This window comes from Ooceraea biroi, chromosome 11 (genome assembly GCF_003672135.1).
Source record: "Ooceraea biroi isolate clonal line C1 chromosome 11, Obir_v5.4, whole genome shotgun sequence".
NCBI lineage: Eukaryota > Metazoa > Arthropoda > Insecta > Hymenoptera > Formicidae > Ooceraea > Ooceraea biroi.
The window spans coordinates 11,359,713-11,387,178 of NC_039516.1; the positions used below are offsets into that span (position 1 = coordinate 11,359,713).

Sequence of the window (27,466 nt, forward strand, 5' to 3'; positions counted from 1 at the left end):
TGGACTCTGTCAAGTGAAGACTATCGTGTTGGGAGTGTGTGAAGTGTTGTGTGTGAAGTGCAATGATGATTGGATGCTGCGGGAGATCTTGGGCGACCGATCTCATTGGTGGACGACGATGGACTCCGAGGGATCGTCATGGTGAGTGACCAATTTTGACGTTGCAAAGTACAATAAAGCAATAGTAGCTGCATGTGTAGTTTGCAAACCGCACTGAATAGTCACAAAATATACAATATTAAATATGCAATAAGTAATATTGAGAATATAAAGTGTATTGTTAATAAATGAGGAAAATGGCGAAAATATTTACGCATAAAAGCGAGAACATTTAGAAAATTAGATTAAATAGCATCGTTCTTGCGTTTTGTATGCACGTTTTTTTATTACGTTCCTGCGTTTGTGAGATTCTTTATCTTGCGGTTTGTCGCCGACGACAAAGATGTCATTCAGGGGCTGAATCAACGGCGGATATTTCTCTATGTCGCGCCGCGACATTTTTGCGACGACGTCAATCGCAAGCCATAAAAAGACATTGAAAAATGCAGGGGCGCCGCCGCGTTCACACTCCTCCTCCGGCTTTTCAGGATGTAAACTTTGGGTAGATAGCTTTTCATATCTCGGCGGATGGCGAGGCGACGCGCAGCGTCATGTGGAGGTTTGCGAGGAGACAAAGTGAGGGAAACGTTTCTGACGAGCGCTCGACACTCGGGAATCGTCGGCCTTTAAAGTGCCATTACATTTTCACCGCGAAAAACTTTAATTTTCTTCAGGATGTCCTTTTATGTAGGCAGGCATTGATTAAAGCGGCGAATATAGAAATTGTGAAATCCGGAACGACAGCGAAAACTCGCGGATATATTATGAGTGAAACCTTACGCACGAAAAAACAGATTTTATAATTTAATCGTCGCAAAGTAATATCTGTATGTTAAATTCTCGAGTATATTTGAAATCTAAAATTACTGCCTCATTTTCTATAAACCTTTTATAAAACTATTGCCTCAGTTTTTTAATGTAATAAGAATATGTTTTTAATCAAGAGGATGGAGGATGATTTCCGACAAATATACTCGATGAATTGCAATATACATTCTTTTATCACGTACGTTGATCCTAATGGAACGAGTGTGAGAGACAAATTCAACACTCACCTTGGGATAATGAATCGGTATTGCCGAGGTGTACTGGAAGGTTAGGCTCCCGGGATATCCGTAAAACGGTATAGTCATCACAGGAGTGCTCGAATCATCAAAGTAGCCAAAGGCTAATTTGGTACCGCTCGGAGAAAACCAAAGCGCCTCGTTTGAGCTGAATACTTCCTCTGTAATAAAACAAGATGATACATTATAATTAGAAACAAATACGATCAGGCAAATAGGAAAGTAATTAGGAATTTAATTAAAAAAATAATTGCTATATATAACGCAGGAAAAATTATTTCTCGTTTAATTATAAATCCATTATACGTGAGGGTAGCACTCGCAAAGTGCGTCTTGAACGCACCGGCGCGTGTACGAATAAATAAAGCGCGAAGGGGCGCATGCAGCCACCCTCCGGTTCTCCCATCCCCGTCGGTGACGTCGCGCTAACGCAAATAAAGTTGACGGTAAAAGCCCGTCGGAAGAAATTATCGCGGGTGTTTCGCCTGCACTTCCTTGTTGGGTTTACGATGGCGTCGTATTTTTTTTACAAGCTCCTTGCCCGGCGTCGCGACGCGCTAACGACAATACGAGAAATTGCGACGACTGTTACGCGCTCGTAAAGTTCAAAGCGAGGTTCAACGCGGGGCATTCCACCCGGTATAATTATAGGATGCGTCGAGTGCGTGGGGTTGCGTCTCTCGAAGGGTTATTTATCCCTTTTCCTTCCGATGTGTTCTGATAAATAAAGCGTGAACGAGGAAGAAAGGGACACTATCGTTTGCTACCGACAACCCTCGCTCTTCCTTGTTGAATTTCCTTCATTCTCAATCACTCGTAAGAATTAGCGTGCACGTTCACCCCGAACTTGGAACGCGAATAAATTGGCGTGAATTTACTTACTGGTGCGGTAAAGCTATACAATAATTAACAAGAAAAAGTGAAAAGAAACAGAAATGTAATTAGACATCTCCGTGTTGCAAAAATGCTTGAAATTATGTACTATGATATTTTACGTAATTCTTAGAGAATTTTATTTTTCGTCGTTATTAAATAACAAATTCAAACTCCTTGTTATAAGCTCCGTACTGCATTTTTTTCGGAAATTTTGGAATCTTTGAATTGAATTTGTTGGAAAGAGAAACATTTCCGTTTATGCTTTCTACGACCAGTCGATTTCTCTTTCTCTGTGCTACTATTGTTCTAATATTAATTTTGCAATGAGTAACCGCTTGAGGAACTCACAATGAGTCGAAACACAATTCCTCACAATGAGGCAGCAAGAAATCGTAATCAAGACTCCTCCTCCGTGAACTTCATAAGAAGGAAAGTCCATCCTGAGATTACTCGGCGTATTGTGTAATTATTAAAGCCCAACCAAGCAAACGGATGCACTTCCGCTACTCCATTATTGCGGGATAAATAAAGCGTTGTATCAGCAATGGACTCGAATAAATTTCTACACTTCAATGCGTACGCGCTCATAATTTGCGCAGGGGAACCACGCTCGTGAAATGGCACGAAGCTTAATGAAAAGTAGAAGAGTTTTAATGGAAGGATTCTCCTAAATTTCTTGTTCTCATTAGAACATCGAAACTTTCGCTTCACTAACTATTTTACCCCAATTTCATTAATTTTATTCATTTAACTTTGTCTCTCTTCGCGCAGCAAGTGCTGCTTTCGCTTAGGCGGACAATCCGAGTTAACTAAATCTTCGTTGGCCATTTGTTATGTTATTCCGTAACAGCACATTGTAGGCGAAAACAACCTCACTTGATTTAAATTAGTATCAAGTCACGTCGGTGCAATATATCCCGAAGTAAGTATCGAGAAGTCGCGAGCATCGATTCTTCGATTTTTCAACGCTTCCGATTGACTACAAGAGATATTCAGTTCAGCTTCTCGTGTAATTTTATTCCGTGACAAGGTGAGAGGTGGCTGACATCGTGCCCGATATTCGGAAAGCGATAGTCGCTGCGAATTTTCCCGCGTCCGTCGATTTGCGTCTCGGTAAACAAAGTGCAAAGTGCTCGCGAAAGCGTATCCCGCAGTTAGCGCTATTTTTTCTACGCTTCGCAAATAAGAAACCCGACAAAGGGAAAAGCCGGTGAATCGGCTTGGCTCGGAAACGCGAGGAAAACCGCTGATGTAATAAACGCGGGTTCATAGAGCGTGTAGAAATGTCGGAAAGGAGCCGGACGAGTTACGGAGGAACCGAGCGGAAACTCTTTATTTCGTCTTCTCTCGAAAAAGAGGGGCCGGCGCAGTAGGACGTAAATATCCTGTTTTCAAGCCACGAGGAGTGGAGAAGCGCGTCACGCGAGGGTCGGGAGATGCAAGCAAGGGAGAGGGAGTGGCGAATTAACCCTGCAACGTCCCGGGGATGAAAGTCGCTAAAAAAGAAGAGGAAAACAATTTTTGCGAGATATTTAATTCAAGTGCGCTGCGGGAACGCGATTTGAAGCGGTCTATGGACTACCTGGAGAAAGATAATATTCGCTCAGGAATACGGAAAGCAGAATTCTGAGGAAAAGCAGCTGCTGCAGAGTCTTTGAACGATCCCTCTCGTCCCTCTTATGCACTTTGGAGTTAAAACTGATTTCGGAGTCTTTGTTCCAAGTCGCTGCGAAATATTTAAATTGAAGAAGTGTTTAAAGATTATGGAATAGTATTATTTTTTAATCAGAAAGTCACAATGATAAAATTATTTCTTGAGGGAAAAGAAATTGAAGAGTCACACATCTCGATAGCTCAATTCTCCCTTTATGAAAGGTTACTGATTGATATCTCACGCACCTACGTACAAATCCATTCTTGCGAGATCGAGTCGAGGGGAATGAAAGAAGTTAGCATATTTTGAGAACGTCGGGACCTTTGAGACCCCGTTGGATCCAGCTCGCGAGACGCGGGAGATGGGTCGAGGGTGGTTCGCGAGGAAATGCAAAAACGCTCCTTCGCTGGCAAGCCCGAAGGAGCAGAGGGCAACAAAGGGAAGAGACGGGAGGAAGAGAAGAGAACGGAAAGAGATCGCGAGGAGAAAGAGAGGAAACGCCGCGGCGAGAGGAAGGAAAGCTGCACAAAGACGCGACGCTGCGTTGCGCAGCTCGCTTGGACGTGACGAGGGAGAAAAATATCCCGAGAGTGAAATTCCGGATGGGCGGGTGTGCGCTTCTCTGTGTGCGTGTTTCGTGTTGTCGAGACCCCGACGGGATAAGGAAGCCGCCGGATCTGAATGGCACGCGAGGAAAAACCGGGCCGGACCGACGAAAGCCTTGTCGAGCGAGCGAAAAATCTGCTTTGGCCGGCCGGCCAATTATTTATGGCCAACAGGAACGAGCTTCTCGCGGGTCCATTTTACATCGAGTTCGATACGAGGTTGGCGCGAAGTAAGTCGGAGTAATCTTCCGAATGGACGCCGGTTTTCGCCATTTCGTATTATAAGGATAAGATTGCTTCAATCTCGCGATGACAGCAGCGTGCTAAACGCTAGACTGCACTTCGCTTCACATGTGAACCCTTCGATATCGATTATAATTGCAAATGGATCTTGCGAAATGACTTTCCTCGAGTGTCTGTTTGAAAAAGTTGTCCGCATGCGATACGTGACGTGATAGTGTAGGTGCATTGCGCGTTGATGAGTACTGAGTACTGTACCCTTGTGCCCCAGAAGAGGGTTAAACGAACTCGATGAAAAACGGCAAAAGCGATGAGTTCAATTCCTTGCATCATGCCCTTCCTCGACGAGTATTCTCATCGAGAGTGTCAAACATGTCATGCGCGGAAAATCGCAGGACGAGATGACGGCAAACGCGAGAGATCTTTTCCGCAGTTGGTCGTATACTTACGGTTTACAAGGGTAACGCGAGTATTCGCGACGCATAGAATATAAATCCTGTTCGCACAGACATTTCCATCCCCGAGGAGTGCCCTCGCTGCCGCCATCGAGGATGTCGTGCGGGAAGGAGAGACATTTCGGGGATCCGATCAGAAATCGGAATCGCGCGGTGGCGGCAGCATTAGCGAGTCCCGATATTCCGTAGGAAGAATTCTCCTCCAAATCCCGTCGTTCTATTAATGTCACATCCGCCATTGTTGAAAGAAGTAAAAAGCACGGATCTCCATTTTACACGGGACGTATTAGCGTCGACACAAGCTCGTGCCAGAGGAACGACACCGCGTCATACAGTGATACAGATATTTCTCATTTACACACTCGCCTCCTCGATCGTAGACCGCGTTAATCCCGAAAATAAACGGCAGCACCGACTGGGAAATCGAATTAAATTAAAAAACCGCGCGGACATACATGGAAATGTGTTTTTTCCCACTTTTTGCCGGAAAATCTCGTCGCGGGAGATGGAAACAGATTGCATCGCGCGGCGAATCGGGCTGCATATTTTGATTTCCCACGATATCGTAATATTGTTTTTTTATTTCTCAATAAATCCGGAGCAGATTCGTGAGCGATCTTTCATCGAGCTAATAACTGTAACATGAATAGGAAATATTCTTCCTCGGGAAAATGATAATCGTCCCTAATTGTCCTTAATTATCGTCGGTAATCGTCGCTAATTTGACATTTACGATCGTTTGCGATGCAGCCATTGCGCATTTGCAATTGCGTGCTGATTAATTATTATTTATGCCGTAATAGCTCATGAGTCGACGAGCGGCAGACGAGCGTTGTAATTGATAGAGTAACACGGCAGTAGAGGCGGACCGGATCGTTGCGCCAGCAAAATGCCTTTAATAATTAATCCACCGTCTTGCGCGGAACGCGCCTGACGCGCGCGTTCCACCTTCCACAAATTTCCCGTGCAGATCGGGTTTTACACGCGTTTGCCGCGTAATTTACTGTGGCATCATCATAACCATAAGATACGACATCCCCCATCACTACCGGTCGTGTAACGTGAACGACTTGCTCCGTGATATGACGCAATACATTACGTCAACGTAGCTCACTATAGCGTTCTCGATACTGTGAATTATTATTGAGTTGCCGTAAATTTCCGCTCGTGCAAGCCCAGGATCGACGGAAAAAGTAAAAAATTAAGTTAATATATTATCGCGCATAATATTAGCATAATATTACCGTGATATTCATAATTAATGTTTAATATTGTTAGCGCAATAAAATCAATTTTCCCAAGCCGTATTAATTATTCGTAGCAAAACAAGCGTAATTTCCTCTTCAAATTGGACAATATTGAATCTTTCGCGACCGTGATGATTCTATCAACGTAATCGTTGCACAATCTTTGCGTCTCTGCATTAATAGAACAGCTTTCGATCACTTGAGTGATTTCTTCGCGTTTCGGTGCCTGGCAATCTCGTTTTTGGAGAACAGGAAGTCACGACTTCTCACGTCGCGTCATTTTCGCGGCGAGAATCTTCCGGTCGTCCGAATAAAAATCTCCGGCACACGTGAGTCAGTCTGTATGCCGAATTCCAGCTAAGAAAATCCCGAGGGTACCGAAGAAGCTGGATATACGTACGTCGCCAGCGAAGCTCTCCGCTGACGGGAACAAAATACAGGCTGTTGAGAAGTTCTTGGCACGCCTCGAGCGCCGGTTTGACACTTTATCGACGACTCTTTCGCGGCCGTTCGACTGTGTAAAATCGCGGGGCGCACGCCCCCGCACACGCGGGAGTGGATTTCGCATCGCCTGCGGTTATTGCGAATCGATTTCTCGCGCCGTAATAGCGCGGAAATCGCTTCGACACGTTACGGTTACCTTCGTCTCAACGGCTTTATTAAACATCAACGAGATCTCGTGATACATCTGCTATTGCGCGATTTGGATTATTAAACATTCTGTGATTTGTCATTCGTGATTTGTTGCAATCAGCGATAAAATGAACGTTTTTAATCAAAATCTGTTTTATGGAACATCTCCTTCGATATTATCAATTAGTAGCGTGAAATGTATGTCGAATGAGATAATTTCTGCTGTTTAAATATTTTTAAGCGCATATTGCATACTTTTATTATAAATGCACAGTTTCCGAGTAGAATTCAGTAGGGGAGACCGGTGTCGATTGTAACAAAAATTCAATAACATTTTTTTTCAGTAAACCGTTCGCAATTTTTGTTTCACATTTTTTTTTGGAACAAACCTTCAAGTTTGGTGCTACTTATCAGATTTTTATAATATAGCTATCGGGAATCGTCTCGAAATATATTCCATTTTTATCATAGTGCGACGAGCGTTATTATCGACACCTCTCTGGTGTCAATTGTAACAGGGCTGGTGTCAATTGTAACAAATACTTTTATTATAAATAATATCGAGTAAACATTGAAATAATGAAAATAAATTTAAATAAATGTAAATTTTGGGATAACGTGGACAACAAGAACGTTACGATGACCACATTCGGGACGGTAATGCGAAAAGTTGTCTCTTATTACTTAATGAAGGCTACTTCGTGTTTTTATATAAGGTGGCTCTAAAATAAGCTCTGTTACATTTGACACCTGTTACAATTGACACCGGTCTCCCCTATGTTTTATGCCAGAAAATAATATTTTAATGTAAACAATTAATACTTGGTGGTAAATCGTGGATTTTCATCATTTTTAGTGAGGAAAATTCATTGTGATTGTTTTCTCCATTCCAGAAGTCCACTGTATGAATAGTGATGCGAACATTTCTTGTATTACTGTTCTTTTGTTTCTTGAATTGAATTCGTCGTCCCGCGTGTAGGAAATAATTACTCGATTTGCAGAAAGCACTCGAGTGCGTTCACCTGACGCGTCCCTCCTTTTTCATCTCTCGTCAAAGCGCCGCTTCCACAACGTGGCCTTTAATATATGCCACGTGTGGATGATTCACTAATTAATTGTCATCGTCGTATTAATTAATCATCGCCATTCGTAATGGATTTAACCCCCGATAACGTAGTCGGCAGTTTGTCATTAGCTCTCGCGCGCTACGAACACGTACGGTGCATTCAAACATATTCACAAACACGGACAAACTTCGATAGCATTTCCGGCGGCATTACGCCATCCACAAATACGCACGCGGGAGGATGAAACGCCGGGAAAATATTTAAACACCGGCGTACACGCCGACGACACTCGCAAATTAGTCATATTAAACATGATTACGCACAAAGGGCTACCTATCATCCCACATAGGGGGAAGGAAATTTATTCATCGCGAAATGCACCTCCGATTTTTCAAATGCGTTTTTTGACAAAATTCTACGCGTAACACATGTGATAATGTACGTAATATAATATAAGAAATTAGCATAGATTAGATTAACATACCTGCTTCGTGAACGCGATATGTCGTTACAGCTTTTCGATGTTGTTATGTAAGCGTTATATATTTTTTACGCAGTTTGTAGCGTGCATCACGCACGTATGGCAAGTGTGTTGGCAGCAATTTCTCGTACAAACGATGCACAATATTGTTAGTGAGAGATAAAAGCATGCCATAACTTTAAAAAGACATAAATACTAGAAGCTGTACACAATCGGGGATATATCCATGCAACGTGTGTTTTTGCTTTGCTCTCTAGGGAATGAAGAATAAAATAAAAGTAAAAAATTTTGGCAAATCACAACTAACATGCATTGCGCTGTTTCACGGTATGATAGCATCATCGTGGAGCTCGTGAATGGCAAAATTTTCGGTTGAGCTTTCGCAAGTCGGATATCCGTTTGTGAATGTACGAAGCGTAAGTCCGATGCTATCAGGCTTAAGCTTGCATTAGTGAGAAAGGCAAAGAAAGAGAGGGAAGGATTCATACGCGACAATGCGTAAATTTCAAAGTGTTTGCATAATCGTAACGTAAAAGATTAAGCGGGCCGACAACCACGACTATGAGCTTTTCAACGATCTGACAAGGGGAGGCCACAGGATGTACCTAACTTTTTGGACGAAACTTGGTGAGTATTTAGAGAACAATATGTAGATAACGGTAAGAAGGGTCTCCACTTTCGGAACTTTTCGGAACCCAAATAAATAAGATTACAATAGTCATTTTTTATTACATTCAATTTTTCCTTTGCCGAACAAAATTGAGCAAAAATTACTTCTGCAATCTTCTTTTCTAATCAAAATGGAACAACCAAAATTATATGTATATGCAGGGTGTCCCGTAAAGACCGGATGAACTCTTAAGGGTAGATTCCTGAGATGATTTTAAGGCGAAAATCCTAATACTATAGTTATCAAACAGTAACTATGTAATTAGCAATAATATGTATTTAGTTTACAATTATTTAACAAACTAAGCAGCTATTATTGCTAATATCCAAATGAAACTCATTCAAGTAAAGTACTCTGTTAAGTATTCTGTTTGATAACTATAGTTTTTCCTGTAGAATATGAAATTGACAGCGGATTTCTGAAGGAAATGTCATCTGACAGCTTGCGCTTTATGTATCACATAAAAATACAAAAATATCCACTTCCAATATTTAAAAAAACGGTAAAAGGTTACATTGCGCAATGCGCGTTTGCAGAAATATTAATAAAAGTAATCTTATCTTCGCATAAGTAATCTTTGTATCGATGTAAACAAGAAGGGCGACATTTACTTTTCGCCTTTAGCACTTTGCGTTGTGCCACGTCTGAGCGCGCCAACTTTAGGCGATCTGATTCGCTTACTATAAATGCTTATAATTCAAAAACTATTATAGCCTCGACATTTTAGTATTAGGATTTTCGCCTTAAAATCATCTCAGGAATCTACCCTTAAGAGTTCATCCGGTCTTTACGGGACACCCTGCATATACATATAATTTTGGTTGTTCCATTTTGATTAGAAAAGAAGATTGCAGAAGTAATTTTTGCTCAATTTTGTTCGGCAAAGGAAAAATTGAATGTAATAAAAAATGACTATTGTAATCTTATTTATTTGGGTTCCGAAAAGTTCCGAAAGTGGAGACCCCTCTTACCGTTATCTACATATTGTTCTCTAAATACTCACCAAGTTTCGTCCAAAAAGTCCAGGTACATCCTGTGGCCTCCCCTTGTGAGTCTATTTCTCTTTCCCAAATATCTATTATAGTTTAATCAAATCAGTATGAGATGTAGAAATTTGCTAACCGATGAAAATCTGTTTTACATATTATTAATCAAATGACTTGCGATTTCTTAACATTTGGGTAAACTAAAATAGTTTTTAAAATTGTTTTTTATTGGAACGCATCTTTGTGTCCGGATGGCACGGCGATTAGTATACCTACATTAATTAACGAGACTAATTAGCTCTAATTTACATTAATCAATGAAGCTAATTGTTAGCCGAAATATTTGAGAAATCCCGACTGTACAAGTGTCATTGATCATGTCGATTAAAGTTTAATTGGAAAATTTTATTGATCTCGCGTTAGCACATTGACATTTTCGCCGAATAGTTCATCCGTGCCCTTTCAAATTGTATGCTGTTTTAAATGAGTGCACACTCCGTCCACTGCAACCTCATTACTGACTTCATGCGATCGCGGAATTTCCGCATAAATTCACGCTGTGACATCGACATGCGCCCCGTTGTTTTCGTCCCTTTTGATATCACATCTGCGTGCAGATATATCACGAAGTTATCTCTCGCCCGCGTGCGTTTAGAGTCCACCTCGATCTCGCGCGTTTGCAACGGCACTTCCGGCAACCGAAAACAAAACCAGGCCGCGCGATCCCCGAGCGTCGGCGGAACGATTCGCGATCGCGCGATTCGCTCGTAACTTTCGCAATAAATCAACCACGGAGATGCGTAAACAATTTCTATCGTCTACCCGCCGGGAGTGCGCGCGGGGAGATCAATCACAGAACGCGCGCGGTGGCGGCATGATTTAATTATTTGACGAGGTCCACTGATTGGAGGAAGAATTTCGACAGCCAGGCTTCCGCGGACATGGTACCAGCAATTTCGCAAAATTTCCACGGGTCACGAATCGCGGAGTTGCTGCATCGTGGTCCTCTCAAAGGGGAACCAGTTTTTTATTTACTTATGCACCCGGTGCATTGTAATTTCATAGAGTCGCGCGCGATTTCCGTGTCCAATGATATTTGTGCAATCTAAGGATTTTTCTATTAATATATCTCCATATCGTTATTTCTTATTTTTTAAATTAATGGTTAAATAATTTTTTTTTAATAAGTACTGCTGAAGAGTATCAAATAATGCTAGAGATAAAATAAAAGGAAGACGAAAGCAGGAGGAAGACGAGTTCATAAAACCTTAAAACTGATATCCGATAATTTTCGTATCATTGATAGACACCGATTGGAGGAGGTCCAGCGTTGAATTAAAAAATTCCCGACATATTCCGACGCGATGACCGCACGCGTCGGAATCCGGGAATAAATGCGAGATACGGATCTCCTGCGTGGCGGAATGACGAGGACACGGTTGGCCTTGCGATGCAATCGCTCGGATATGTACAAGAGGAAAACGCGCGGTGATTCTGCATTTTAAATCGCGTGCCCCGGCTTTTTTCCCCGTCGGTGCTCTCAATGGCGGCAGCTGCTCCGGCCCCAGCTGCCAATAGCAGCGGGGGCGTTATGAATCCGGGGACAATTTGCCGCGTTTATCCCTTTAAATACGGGCGCGCACGCCCGTCGATCCACCCGCCGGCACCCCGCGATACCGCGATACCCCGCGTGGCTTTTCGTAGTCACGGATATTTTTATGCGGATTTGTCGAGAGAGGAAAAAAGCTTGAAAAAAGAGGATGCATCGAGCAGACGATAACAATCGCTACTCGATCGCCAATTGTCGTCGGCATGCGACAGCGAAGGCCGATTTATGGCGATTACTCTTTCATAGCCACGTATAACCCTCACGAGTCGTTTAATTATCAAGGCTCTTCAAAGACCGACACCGCGGGATTATTTCAGCTTTCATGAAGTTCTCGGCGTTCGGGGAACTTTCCGTGAACGGATCGTATGAGTAGTAGTACCACGGTTCTCGGGGGTTTAGTTGAATTAGCAACAAGTACTTTCACGTGGGAGATTCTTCTGACAGAAATTCTTTCCTTTCCTTTCTTACTTCTCCTACGCGCTTTGATTCGTCTTCGATTCGTGAAATCAATACTGACTTTATTATCGCCGCGACATACGTATTCATCGTGACGGGTGTCATTCACGATATAGGAACGAAATCTACTGGAAACGACCGCAACTGATCGAAGTGTTCCTCTCATCTTCTCTCTTTTGGATCGCGGCCTTACTTTCTTGATTGGTACTGATGAATTTTTATGCCGCATCTCTCGATTCGTCCTTGTCACCGTGCACCAGAACGACATCCGACATTCAAAGGAACAGCAAGACGAGATTGCGAAAAGGTTGATGAGGGCTCGGAAATCGCTACGACGAATGCCTTTCTCCTTCACGTTACGGCATTTCATCGTATAAAATAAAAATTCGCATGTTCACAAATTGATAAATTCTTTGATTTTTATTTTATGTACTCGATGCTCTAGATTTAATTGTAAGTTTAGTCGAAATTTTCCAGTACTGTAAATTTTTTAAAGTTTTGCAGCGAAATAGATTTCTGCTGAACGTACGATTTTACGTGAAATTCTAGACAAGCAATTGTCGATGTAATCATCGCAAATAGCAGAGCGGCTCTTCGGAATACGTTGATCCAGTTTCGAAAATGACTTAAATTTAATTAAAATCACAAGTGTCTGCGATTGGCACGAGAAATGCTGGCGCGTGTGTAGAATTCAGGATTCAGAATAAAGGACACGTCGGTTTCCCATTCCAGAAAGCTCGTTTGGGTAACTCGCGTTGCTAATTAGCCTTTGGCATGCAGTCAATTTCTTAATGCTTTAGAAGCAGCATTACCAGCAACAAGATGTTCTCCTTTGATTTCATATGTTACAGTTGAAATAATGAGATCGATCACGTGCATATACGTATACGTATGTGCGTACGTGCATGTGTATATAAATGCGTTTGTCGAATGATTGAGCGGTTTGTACAATATACATTCCGGTGTACGATTCTGGCGTGCGAGCTCCGCTTTAAATGGATATTTCATAAAGAATAAATAAAATATTTTTACAGCCGAGCGGGAGCGATTTTGCGCGTTTTGTGCAGAAATAGATCTTTCAAAGGGACAAATGAAAAATATTGCGCAACTTGCCGTCCACGTTGCCGTTTCACCCGGCACGGGAATGATAAATCGAGGTAATCGAAAAAGTGAATCGCACGATATGTACGGACCGTGTCCGCATGAGATTCGTATACGGGTAAATCGCTCGGGAGGAGTCGCGTTCTTCCCATTTAATTTTTCGCCGTAACGCATTACCTTATCTTTTTCTACAGCGAGAAAAGAAACACGATTTTGACGTCAACGAGTTGGATTATACTGTGCTATGATGGAATCTTTCCGCACGGAAATTCGCAGTTTTAAACGGCGCTTTTCCTAAAAAACTTGCGTAAACTATTATTTATTAATTAAGTAAATATTCTTTATTATTTGAAGGTTCTATTCTATCGATTAATGGACAATTAGAATCTAATGGACCCGGCGCATTTTATTTATTTCTTCATCTTTTGCATTGCCTTCTAAATGTAATGTGCCATTTACGTGTTTAATCAATACATGATTAATAACTTATGTGGAAATACGGGAAAACACGGACTGCTCAACTACATCCCTAGCGTAAATAACAATAATACAATCTTGTATAAGCGAGATGTTAACAAAATTTGTCTAGAAATTCGATTTTGCATATATCGCTTTTATAAATACGGTTTCTATCCTTACAATAATCGATATATCGATCCTGCTTGGGATTCTCTTCGACGGATACTTGATGACAGAATATTAATTAAGCAGAAATTAGTTAAGCAAATCAGGAACGCTCTTTTCTTGCGTGAAGGGCCACTTACCCTCGTACACCCAGTCCGGTACTCCGTTGTAGATGCTCCCGAACACGCCGGTGTCGGTGATTTGGTAGTCATTGGCCACTTCCGCTTGTGGCCTGTAGTAAATGTTGTTCTGATACACGTAGATCAGAGCATTGCCATGTGGTGCCCAGGTCGCGAGCTGCAACGGCGTCGACTCGTTCGCCGCCAGTACCGTCTCCGCTCTGCGCAAATATAATACAACAAAATATAATTGCGACATGCTTCCGGGAGTCGAGTGCTGAGATAATTACTGTCGCCGACATTTCATTCTACTACTCATTTCCGCAAGCTTTTTAAGTCAGTAGAAATTTTAATCGCGCTCTTTTCGGCGGAGAAAGCTCGATACACGAGCTGTTCCACATCTCGCATCTCGCGTTTCTCGAGCTTCTACATAAAAACTTCATCAGTCGCCATCCCGAAGGACCCACGTTATGCTCTCAAAGATAGATGGTTACAACTGCGCAAAATGTTACAACTGACGAGAGTAGGAAAGAACAGGAAAAGAGAGACAGAGCGTGCATTCTTTTTTAATCATTTCAGCGAAATTACAAAAAACAGAAAGGTAGCGGAGTGCATCGTTGTTTTTGACTTTAGGAAGCGAAAAAACGTGAAATAATGCCAAGCATTATGGGACGAGAGAGACGGTCTCTTCATGCATTTTGCGTCCTTTGATTCCCTTTTTGTAGCGAACGAAATGCGTCGTGACGCGCTAGTCGCGGGAAATTTTTCGCACGGAAATCGGAAACTGGCGCGCATTATTTGCACGACGGAGGAAAAACACCGAACGAAACACGGAATATGAAGCACGCAAGCGTGCAACGCCATGAAACGTTTATGACTGCCCTCGAAAGATCACGTCGTTGCACCGCCGCTGAATTCGTCTCGCGGAGTCTCGCGATCGATTCCGTTCGAAGGGTGGCACAGCTCCGATCGCAAGGGGTTGGTATTGAGATTCGGGCTCGTGAGATAGATAGAGGAGAACATCAACGGAGCCGGAACGCGTCTTACGTCTTACGTCTTGTTATTGTTTAGCGTTTGCAATCGATCGATGCGACCAACAATGACATCCTACGGTTCCTCCTCGATCGAACAATACCCGTAACTTTGTATGATCCTAGGCAGGGTTCCAGTTCGGAACTGTTGGACAACCCGCAGACATAGTCTCGCATAACTACGGCTCCCCGTATTGTTACGTAGAGAAGTGTAATCCAAGCCGTGAATTCTTCGCCGAAGGTGCGGAACTTAAACAATGCCGGGGATTATCGGGGTTTGCCGAACAGGCGGAGTAAAATGACGAACAACTTATTATCCCCGGGAATAATTACGGTCGTAATTCGCTCGGGAACGTGAAATTATCGATTTTGAAATAAACGCGTGCACGGCAACGTGTTGTTTCTACGTTTTGATAACAGCGCGATTTAAACAATCATATTATGCCGGCGAGGATTACCGCGGAACTCGCGATGGTCGTGGATAGTGAATTATAATGAATTATATCTTATAATATAAGACTTATATTATTACGTACCTACTCTTTGAGCTTTTACTACTCGGTATAAATAAAATTGTATCGTGAGGGTTATCGGCGAGAGGAAATGTTCTTTGCAATGAAATTTCACATTGGATCTTGATGATATTTATCTCTCCTCACAGCATCCTTATGTATTTTCCTCACAGGTCTTTCAAGTTTTATTTTTTTCAAGCTTAATAAAATTTTAGTACATATAGGGTGAATTTAAGTATATTTGGAAATTAGTTGATCAAAAATGTTGTTTCTCTCGTGTAAATCTTTTTATAGTTTTCTTGCATGCAAGTGACCAGCTATTGATCGCGTAATTTCCGCCAAGAGTAAAGGCCAGCCGCGCTCTTCTGATCGCGATTAGATGGAAACTGTGTACAGAAGGCTTGAGAAAAGCCGATTAAGGAAGTTGATTTTTGCTTCGTGGCGCGAACAAATATCGGATGCGCGGATCGCGCATGTAGATGATGTATATCAATCGAAAACATTCCAATGGTTTACTTAAGTAACAAAGCCGAAGATTTTTTGAATATACGCGGCTGCTATCTATTTTTGATCATGCATTGGGCAGCCGATTTGTCTGTATCAAAACTGAATTTTTCGTAGAGAACGCAGTTCTGCATTATTTCGAGTAAAAATTTTAACTACGAAGAATGATACTTTAAAACATTTCCAACTTAAAACATTTATTTGCGGAATAAACTGCAATTTATTTACAAAGTAACAAATACAAAATTAGGTACAAAATACTGAGTTGAGAAAGGTTCTCTCAAACCTCATTTATCATTCTTCTTGATTTTTTAAATAAAAGACATATTACATTTTATGAGAGAAATAGTGATAATCTGTATTTCTGCGTGTAATGAGAAGAAGAATTAAGAACAATGACACATGACATGTCATTTTTATGTGATCGTCGTTCTTCTTCCTCACTGCCGTCTGGAATCAAAGTTTTATCCATTTCGAGTAAAAGTTCCGAAGTTTTGACTGGTCTCTTACATGGCAGCTTTCCAGCCAGCTTTCGCGACGTCCATTTCCGCATGCGGAGAACTATCGGAACCTATTCGCGTAAGAACCATCCGGGCAAAATATATTACCGTGAAGAAACGCGAACAAAGTCACTGGACCGATATCTCGCAGCACTGACAGATCAATTAAATAATTGCACGGAAACGATCTCGCCCGTAAAACCAAACTCGCCCTCGTAAAAGACCGATGTTATTTCCGTAAAAATGAGTTTTTGCAATTTCCCGTATCGCGTCGCTGTAATTGACGGGTCGCCGCCATAGAATTGGGCCAACGTGCAAAGTTTCGTCGGAGCAATCGAACGATCTAACGATCGACTATTGTATCCTTCGCAGATCTGTGAGAATTCCAAGTGCAAAAGAAAATCGTAAGCAGCGTCCGCGCCACACGTTTTCCGCACTTTTTATAAAACCTTTTATACTTTTATGGGATCCGCAATCTGCGATGGTCGATGGAAGAACCCCGCGAATCCCGTGGAACACGCGGCTTTCATTTTACGTCGCCGCAATATGCGCCCACGAGCGCGCACGTGTTCTCGAATACGTGTTTTTATGTTTTTTAGATGCATATGCATACGTACATGTTCGCGCGTGCACTCGAAAAGAGAGAAGATACTTAAAAGGGATAGGGCGAGAAACAGCGAAAAGCGAGGGGATGCCTTCTAACTCCACGGACAGTAAAATCGGAAGCCAATGCGGATATCCAAACCGAAAGTACATTGTGCATTCTGAAGTTGATCTGACAGTGGCTTTCGGGATTGCAGATGAACCGAGCAGCCGTATTTATACATCGCGTAACAGCACATATACACGTGTAGAAGAATGAAGTAGATAAAAAGATCGAACACTGATGTTGAAGTTATTTCCAGCTAATCTGCGTTGCTATTTGGACATATACTGACGTTTTACACTTGGTTTATTACTTATTAATTGCAATTCTGCTTGCAATCGCCATACAAGACACGAAGTGCAATTCAAGCTCAAGTATGCGCAGTATAATTTATTCGCAACTTATCTAGGAAGATATTAAAGTAAACAATCCATCCCGAAAATTGTTAAGCATAGCAGAACGACAAAAGTCAACAAATACGAAAAAATGGAGTAAGAATCGGAAGAATTGTGTAAAGTGTCGCGCTCGTTACAGTTTCCGCCAAAGTTATTGAATTTTAGTACGATATGTTTCGGAATCAGGACGAAAGCTGCAATTACTTTTACTGCAGCGCCCAGAAACCCGACTTTTTTGCTGGCAGAAGTCGCGATGACGTTTCGCAGCGTCTCGTCATACGCGCCGCAGAAAATCGATGAGAGCAGCACGCGCGACTTGACTGCCGTGTGTTGTCGCCAGGACAGCTCGAGGATGGTCCACGTCGCACGGAGGGAGTGCAAACGGGGGTAGCGGGTTGCACAAACTTCTTCCCGAAAAGCTATAAATAAGGACGACGGTATTCATGCGGCGTACGAACCGGGTTTATGGCGGGTACCGAGCGCTGGTCCAGCTCTCTCTCTCTCTCTCTCTCTGCTTCTTATTCTCTTTCTCTTTCACCATGGAATATATAGCGAGGAAACTCACGGCTTATTTACCCCCGTCGACGCGCTCTCTCACGTGCTTTTCTGTCGCTTTTCGCAGACAACGCGAGCAACGCAACCCCGGTGCAATCCCTCCGTCCTCCACCTTTTATCGCGAAAGCCAAAAACGACAGGCGGCTTTTACTGCCGCCCGACTGTTTTCCCGCGCCGTGATTGCGCGTCGTCGCCGCCACCACCGCCGCCGCAAACCCTCTTCGCGAAATTCACAAGCGAACGAACAGAATGGAGCTAGTCCTTTGCCTCCGAACCGGAAGACCGCAGGATGACGCGAGCCGGAGACCAGCCCAGAAATCAAAGACGTTTCTGATAACGTCACGAGTACCGGCTTTGATAACGTTGCAGCACTTACTACGATTCCAAGAATTTTCTTCGACTGTAAGAGAACGCGTCGATCTTGACGGATATCAAGATCGAGATTGTCACGATCTGGTTTCTCGCCCGCGCCAGTTGGAGAGCTGAGTTCTTTGCGAGCGAAGATTTTTCTGCTTCCAGAAAATCTTCACGTTTTACGTTGAAATTACGGTCAGAAAGTAGCTGCGAACGCGTTAGACACACGTTCCTCCGTACCATATTATCGAGTCATTTTGCTGCCGCTGCAACGTTGCGTCGAGAAATATAAATAGCAATCTGAATGGTAATGTGCAAATCGCGAAGTATATGTAAATTGATGTACCACAGAAAATTCTGACTTCACTTCCGTCGGTTGCAGCCGCGAAAATGACCTTTCTGTATGCAGATTTTAATCGTACCTCGTTCGATGTAAGCGCGCGCGCGGCGCGATGTAAATATCGCAATCGCGGAAAATCGCAGCTCGCGTCTTTTTGCGGGGCGGCTTTTTTTATCATTGCGACGTCTTGGCGGGAGTTCATTTAGAGACCGTGTCGAGTGAACGTTAAAGGATACGCTACCGCGAAGGCGAACGCTACACAAACGAACATAGATTTCGCATAGAGGAATTTATTTCTCGCATCAGCTCCATGTTGCTCCGAAGAACGTCGGTTATTCGCATGGCATTCAGTCCCGCGAGAGAAAAATCGTGTCTGTCACGTCAGAACGCACATGTAATATGCGCGAAACAACGAATAACGTAAGATTACCGGCGCCTCATATAGTACGCTATTGCGGCCGCGGTATATCGTACATCAGAGTGCCGGGCGTATTCTTCGTTTTCCTTTAAGAAGAAGCCTTCGTTTGTCTTCTCGCTCCCTCGCGCGAAGCCACTGTCGGGAAATGTGGGCAATGCGGCAGTCGCAACAATGAATTTCATTTAACCCCGGGAACCGTACTAAAAAGCGCGTGACTTATTGGCGTTTCATTCGTTTGAGATATTGTTCTCGATGCCTCTTCATGCTCGAGAATGTATAAAGCAGAGAAAACTTGGGAGAGAATTCTCTCTCTCGAGAAAGAGAGAAAAAATCATAAATTAATATCTTATATAAAATATCTTATATAAAATAGTATTACACAATATCATTTCTGCAAAATACTTTCCTCCAGCAATATTGTAGATAAATACCAGTAAACGTTTAATGTGCAATCGTGATTATACGCTGCTAATTAACGCTATTAATTATACTCTTGAACAGCGGTATTATTTCTCTCCCAACGTTGTTCGCGATTATCCCGTGCTGCTTTCGGAATTCAAATATATTCAGAGTTTCTTAATCACGTCCCGGGCCAAAATTCCCTGCCCAAAATTGCCTCGCAGCGAGAATTCTCAGATTGTACCTCTCTCGTTTTATACATCGAGCGCCGTCTCTCGTTTGCGCTCTTTATCTTAAAATTCGGCTTCAAATTCGTGTAAACCGACATGTAAAGCGGTGTAGTAAGTCAAACCTGACGACGTTTGCAGCAGTTAAGTGGTTAAACCGCGAAATGGCTGCGACGTAGTGCACCAAGATGACGAGCCGGCGGCGGCCTTTGCGGAGCGTATGTGCGCGCGGAGACGGAACGGAGATTTGATCTGTGCACGGCTGTTTGAGAACGATGATCTCGAGCGTGATGCTGCTGTAGGCGGAAACCGCAGGCGGAGCTTCGCCCGACATGGAGGCCGACATGGACATCCGCATGAAACGGCGAAATTTCGCGGGGTTGCGCTCGTGCCGCGTGATGATTCCGCATGGGTGAACTTTCGGGTGTACGCCAGTTCCTCTCGGAGCGAACGGGAATCCGCGCGAGGAACAGGACGGCACTGTACGCCATGGATTCTGAGGAAGCCTTTCTTACGACCTCGTGCAGTCGAGAGAGAGAGAGAGAGAGAGAGATTGATTTTCAAAATTTTTGCGGATTTATATGCATGACCTGGCTTCTCGGTCGATTTGAATCCTCGAAGGAGTTCGATTGATATATGCGAGAAAGTCGTTTTGCGAGAGCGTACGTTGACCCATAACTACCGTGGATGAATTAATCGTTGCGATTCAATCACTGTGGTGGTAAATGCAATTGACACTCTGTCTTGCGATGATTGGAAATGAACATTTCATTAAAATATGATTTACATGTGCTTTCATATTTATGTCTATGTATATATGCGTATTAATATTTATTTCTCATAAATATTGTATAATTCAGAGCACTTACATGTATTTATTCGTGATGGACAAATACTGGGTTAACGGCAGTGAAATAATATTTATCACATGCGTACGTGCGGTGTACATAATAATCAAGCCGGGCGACGCGAGCAAATATATAAATCATTTAAATATGATGTAGCATATAAATCTGGGATAGTCAGATACATAATTAAATTTAATAAAAGGAAAATCGATTGCTGAAATTAATTTTCTAATTAATAAAAATTCAAATTAATGAAGCGCGCGCTGACAGTTCGTCAAAGTTAATAAAACTGACTGAAAACTGCGGATTTCGGCGAATAAAACAATGCGTCTTCTGATGTAATCTAACAAAAGCGCCAGAATTAAGGAAAATGGCAGAATCACAATAAAAAAAGGATGCGGTACCCTGTCTCTGCAAGACCAGCAAACGTCGCGGTCGCGGAAAACTGCAACCGTGCGAATAAGTTTAGGCGGAGAGCGAGCTTGGAATTTTTTCGTCAGCCAGAAAGAAAGAGAGAGAGAAAGAAAGAGACGACGAAAAGCGCAAGATTACTGTCATGGGAGGGAACGGGCCGGCCCGGTAATCGTGATATAACCGCTCTTAAATGCTGAGTTAATGATGAAATCCGCGAGGGAAAGTTCTGCGACGCGGAAGCGGTAAGACGGCGGTAAGATCGGGGCGGGATTAAATTCGTGCACAGTTTGTAATTTGCACGCGGTGGCGGCGGCTACAACGGTGGCGTCCCGACATCCTCCCTTTCCGCCGAGCTTTTCCAACTCGCTCGTGCTGACGGAGGGACGAGCAGAGTCGAGATTAAAATGCAAATCCGAATTTGATCGGGGAATAAATTTGAGGTACGATTGTCGCGTGAGCACGCGAGCCGGGACACGCCTCGTTTACTTACAGGGTCTCCAGGTTCACGATCCTGTAATGGGCCAGGTACGTGTGGCGGTACAGCTGAAACAGAAACAAGAGAGGCATTTTTCTCAATCTCAGTCGTGACCAATGTGATATCAAATATACGTAACGTTTGAGAGATTTTCATCTGCAGACAGAAAATTGCAAGAAGAAAATTGTAAGCGCGATACGTGTCCTGACGTGTCTGGAACATGTGAAAATGTTTCCGGTGCAGCTCAACTCTGTCACATCAAAATTCACAGAACGGATGCGTTCGCTTCTCTTTGTGACTTGAAAAGAATATGAAATATGTTAACATATTATAGGCATTAAATAAATCAGTCGTTTTTCTTCTTGCTTTCCATCTGTCAGTTTCAAGAGAAACCTTCTTGGCGTCTCTCCATGAGATTTCGTTCTTGAAAAAGCGAGCGTTCGAGTTCTTGATCTCATTAATCTTAAATTATACATTCGATGTATAATCGAATCCGATGACAATCTCGCGCTTTTATTTTTAATCATTCAGGGGATGCGTTTCCGATAAACCGATAGTAGGGGGGGAGGCAAAACCGATGTTAAAAAGAATCGACGTTGCGCCATCAATAATGAGCGTTCAAGTGATGGAAATTTCTGCTTTTGTAGCTGCGCGACGTTAAAAATATCCGCTTCCATGTAAGCCACCTAAGTGCGACCGAGAATACGGGTGACATAAAATACGATAACATGCTATCCTGCGGATTCTATTTCGTTACCGTATTTTGCCTCGAGTTTCCCCAACCATCATTCCACCGGCGCACGTGCTAGTAACCATAAAAACCTCTCGCTCATGGTACCCCGCGTCAGTTACGTGGCACAGATAGAGCGGCAAAAATATAATAAAGTCGGCACTGATAAAAATAACACACGTCGCAAGCTCCGCTTGTACTTTCCGCGCGCGTGTACGAGATTAGCATGTGGGATAAGAGTAATTAAGCGGCTTGCATCGCGCGTAACACGATTGGCCCTTTAAATGTGGGCCAGCGTGGCTTTGGCCGGCCGTTTAATAGGCAGTTTGACGGAGCTCTGCTACCACAACGTGACAGAGACGAATTACTCGTTGCATAAAATGTAACGTTCTCAAACAACGCTTATTAGAGACGGAAGTTTATTATACATTGGATTAGGCTTGAAATTATCCAAACGATCCAGTTTTATTTGTGAAAATAATAAATGGCACGCATAAAACGTAATAACGATGGATTAACATGTCCTTCAATTTTAGAAAACGCTTGCACATTTGTAATCCATTGAAATAAATTAGTTATAAATTTATTTCTAGCTGCATTACTGCAGCTAAATATAAACTTGTATCTTGCGCGAACGTTCTACAATCGCTTATATCGTGATAAGGCTATCGAACTCGAGTCTAATTACAGCATGTAGACAAAAAAGTCTATTGAATTATGGGCGGTGGACTTTTATTGGGTATCTGTTCCATTCGATACCAAGTCGACAAACTTCGGAAGTGTTGTGCATCCTCGCAAGGTTTCTTTTACAGAGTCGTTTGTTCCAGGCATAGCTCACGTACCTTCTCGCCCTGCGCTTCGCACCCTTTGCCACTAATAACGATCACAGTAATAAAAGCAATAACCAGCTAACCGTGCTGAAGTTTAAACAGCAAACGGTGCAACCAATACCAATACCACGCGCGAATTCACCGGCGACCACGTAAACCGTGCTTAGAAGTTTAATGATCGAAGTTCCCCGATGTTCGTGCGGTGACCCGAAGATACACGTCTTTTTATCTGGAACAGTAATTGTCAATGTGCTCGGTAATAGTCAACAATATTTTCTTCGAGAACACCAAACTGTACGTGTGCGAGTCTTGATTGGTTGAAAGAACGCATTGGTTGAAAATACTTTCATGTTATGAAAGTATCTTTGCTATTTACAGAATAAATCGATAAAGTTGGCCTTATACTTTACTAATCATAATGTACACTAAATGACCAAGAAGAATAATTTCTTCAGCAACAATTGCTAAATATTTTCTAAGAATTTTATTTATTTTAATCTTGGTGTGTCATTCTTCTTTTTCTCTCTTCTGCTTGTATTTCGTATCATATATAATTCCGCAAATATATATTTATTAGAATATATATATATCTGTGTTTCCCACTGATGCGTCGGATCATCAAGAGGATTAATGTCGTGGCCAACACGTGACAGTCACCGCGTAAAGCCACAATGATTAGAGAACCGTTGTGTGTTAATTGGCAATGAGTGCGCTCGCGGCTGGAAACGCCGTTCACCGATCATGGCGATATATCCCCATGAGAGCGTTTATGGAAGCGGGCCGAGATCCGGACGACCGATAGGGAAACGCGCGCGACCCACCCGTCGAATGGACCATCGACAGTAGCCGGCGATACGGAAGGATTCATGGTGCGCCCAACGCGCTATTTTGCCTCCATTAACTCTTTTGGGGCGGGCTGATAAATCATGGTGCTCCTGATAAGGTCGTGCAACGCCATTTTCACGTGTTGTGCTGGTGTAGCCCGCGCCTCGCGTTCACTATCGTGCAAGCTCGTTTCCATCGCATTATCCCCGCCTTCAACACTCCACGGGTGCACTATTCCCCCATTAATTCTTTCCTAAAGAGCTGCTAAAAGTGGAAGTTGTTCTCCTTCGTACGCGATACGTAATACGCTGGCGTATTAATCTTCGAACCTCGGGCTCGATTTATGGATATGTCTTTTTAAAATCGATAATTTCAGTTCAGAATTACGTATGATTTGTAAGCGGTTTAGTAAGTAGCGATTGCGGCATCTCTCTTGCAAGCTAGCGTAGCTTTTTCATCTTCTCAGTAATTCCTTTTTTATACAGGGGATAACTCGCGAAAGGTTCAAACGTAAAATTCTCCGAACGAGAATCGCGATTAAAGCAGTAGATCTGCATTTAGGAACGGAGAAATCAGCTTCGAGATCTGGAAAATGATGACGAGCTGGGATTTGTCTAGGATCTACTACCAACTTGTTGCTACCTCGTAAAGATTACGATCGAACAGTCCCCCGCGATAAATCTTCGAAGCAACGAATGAGATATCGCGATGGAAAAGTCCATAAAGATCCTAAAAATTGAAAGAGAAATTCTTGCAACATTAAAATATAACTTGGAATTTCAAATTGTTTTAGTAGTAACATCGATAACATCGTAGGATTTATTATTAATCATTGAAAATACAAGTTTTAAGGAATTTACAACACATTTACGAGTTCTCTTTTGTGTCACATTATTTTATATTGCAAAATTGTTTGTGCTATTTTAATGAATTTTTATAACACGTCGTTGATATACCAGCAAGTTAAATAGCGTTGGGAAAAATGAAAAATGGGGATGCGAAATGAAAATCACGAGTTAGGAATTAATTAATCAATGTTCATGTTATGAATAAAAAAATGACGAGCCACGACTCGCAAGTCGTCTTTTGTTGACGTGATTGAAACGCAGGGTGGTACGAACCAGGTAGCTGATATATATTTTTCAAACATTTCTGCAGCAAATTTTCAGAGAATTTCAAGCTTGCTGAAATGATATTAAGAATAAAAAAGATCATAATATTTTAAGAATATTAGAACCTTATAACTCTTTTGTTATAAAAATTTAATAAAACTCTTAATACATAGATAACGTTTTAGATAATGAATAAAGTATTTCCACTTATTTCTATCTTTCTGATAGTCAAGACAGATCCAAATTTATGATTTTGATAACACAGTTATTCAATTTTCTAATTTACATTTCTAGTTTCTATATAAATATAGAACTAGACGGAATATGCAAACAAATTGAACACTCAAGTTCCTGAATTTCTTTTCAGGATTACTTTTTAATTACCATCTAACATTGAACACTCCAGTTACAATTATTCATGTGCCTCTAACTGACATATTCTTCGTAGATCAAAATTTTCTATTTTACATCCACAAAACCACTGAGAAACCACTGTATTAACATTATTTTTAAATAAAACGCGAATATTCTCTTCAGAAGACCAACAAGCGATTATGATACAAAAATAAACCGAGACTCTGCAAAGTTCCGCGTCTGAGCGATAAAAGATTAAGGAAATTCGCCATTCGCCGGGCGATTACTTCATTTTCAGCAGTTCACCCGGCAAGGACCGTTATATGTTGTAAAATCGAGAAGGCTGTTATTTCCCGGGCGTACTGCACCGGCGGGAATACGCGGAGGCGGAAAAGAGTTAAAGCAGAATTTAATGTTTCTTGCGCGGGGTTACAGGAGTTTTCTCGCGCAGAACGGGAGCGGGATGGAAGGAGGAAGTAATTCCTAACGCGGAATTAATCCCCGTAGCACCGCGGGACACGCGTACCCCATTCTGGCGTAAGTGCTTGGCGTTTGCTTCGATTCGCGGTTTAAGCACGGATAGACAAGAATAGCTCGCGAGACGAGGCGTATTGTTTGCGCGGATATAAGCGCAAACGGGGCGCGTAGCGAGCGTAGCGGGCGGACGAACGTGTAATCTCCGCAGGAACGTTTATTTTACACGCTGCTGACCAGGAATTTTTCTCGGCAGTATTCCCATTTCCCGCCTTTATAAAAAGATTTGCATAATTGCGCATAATTCTGATGGGAAGTTCCGGCAATTGACACAGCTGTCCCGCGCACGCTCTGCGATGCCCGGCTTGCGATACGTTATAAATTATAAAATAAACGTGAAGCGTAAGATGACGCGTTTTTCCACCGCAGAAATGATTGTAATATATGATTCATGTAGAATTTATAATATATTATTTTAGACAGTTTTGCAGGTTTAATTAATTATAGCTATATTTTAATGAAAGGACGTTTTGGCAGTTCACAAACCGAGGAAATATTCATGTACGAAAAAGATATTTTCCGTCATACTTTATAATTATCTAGGAAATTTAATTGAAGCGAGCTTCCAATAACGTTACTTGTTTTCTGCTTTATTTGGAATACCAGTAATATTAATAGTAATATATCTGGTCGTATGTTTCTGTGCACAACAACCGAGAGCTTATGCTACTCCAGCTCAATATATATGTTCTATTTTGAAGAATTTCCTGTCAACTTGTAGATAACGACGTGCAATGGAGCGCGTTTAATTAATTAAGCATTTTGATGCACTGTAGGTACTCGCGCCATATTCAGGCCATGATAATCCGACATCCTGAACACGTTATTGCCGATAGCGATGCATCTATATTACGGAGCACAACAAACGGTCCGTTTGATGGTCGAAGTTAAGCAGCTTTGATCATAGTTAGTACTAGAATGAGTGGCCACCTGGAAACATCGCGTTTCCTATTGACTGCTGTTCTCATGCTTCTCGCCCTAGTATGTTGCACCATTTTATGTAACTGAACACGCTCAATATACCGTATCTGCAGATAATTACCCGAGTTACTCACCACGATGAATAATTAGGAATATATAGTGAATAGAATTTCCGTAATACCAAGCGCGATAAAATTATGGATCAGCGTAATCTACAGATACCGGCATACAGTAATGAAGTAACGTAGCGTACATACGCATATCAACAACAAGGTACTGGCATTCAAATTTTCCTGCATCTTGATGCTTCGAAGCAAACGCATCCTCTTTTATTTTTGTGTAACGCGATAAGCATCTTTTTTTCAAACTAGACACGGGGATGATTAATTTCGTTCCGACAGTCCGATAAAACAGATAAAAGTCACGGTTAGAAATCCGAAAAGTCATCGTCTGACAAACGTCCATCAAAAAAATGCTTGCACACGCTGTTCGATGAAATATATGAGTTGCGAAACGCGCGAGCGAAACGATGACGTCGCGTCAATGCTCGCAGGAA

At 42.3% G+C, this 27,466-nt stretch overlaps 1 protein-coding gene across 1 annotated transcript in view; it reads right to left on the reverse strand.

Moving 5' to 3' along the window:
- LOC105278678 (venom dipeptidyl peptidase 4) overlaps positions 1-27,466 on the reverse strand; it is a 304,978-nt gene that overhangs the window by 46,462 nt on the left and 231,050 nt on the right. The window contains exons 5-7 of the mRNA XM_026973843.1: positions 21,620-21,672; positions 14,008-14,207; positions 1,155-1,324 (exon numbers count right to left, since the gene is read on the reverse strand). Of these exons, the coding sequence (XP_026829644.1) occupies positions 1,155-1,324; positions 14,008-14,207; positions 21,620-21,672 (423 nt within the window). The remainder of the gene's footprint in view (positions 1-1,154; positions 1,325-14,007; positions 14,208-21,619; positions 21,673-27,466) is intronic.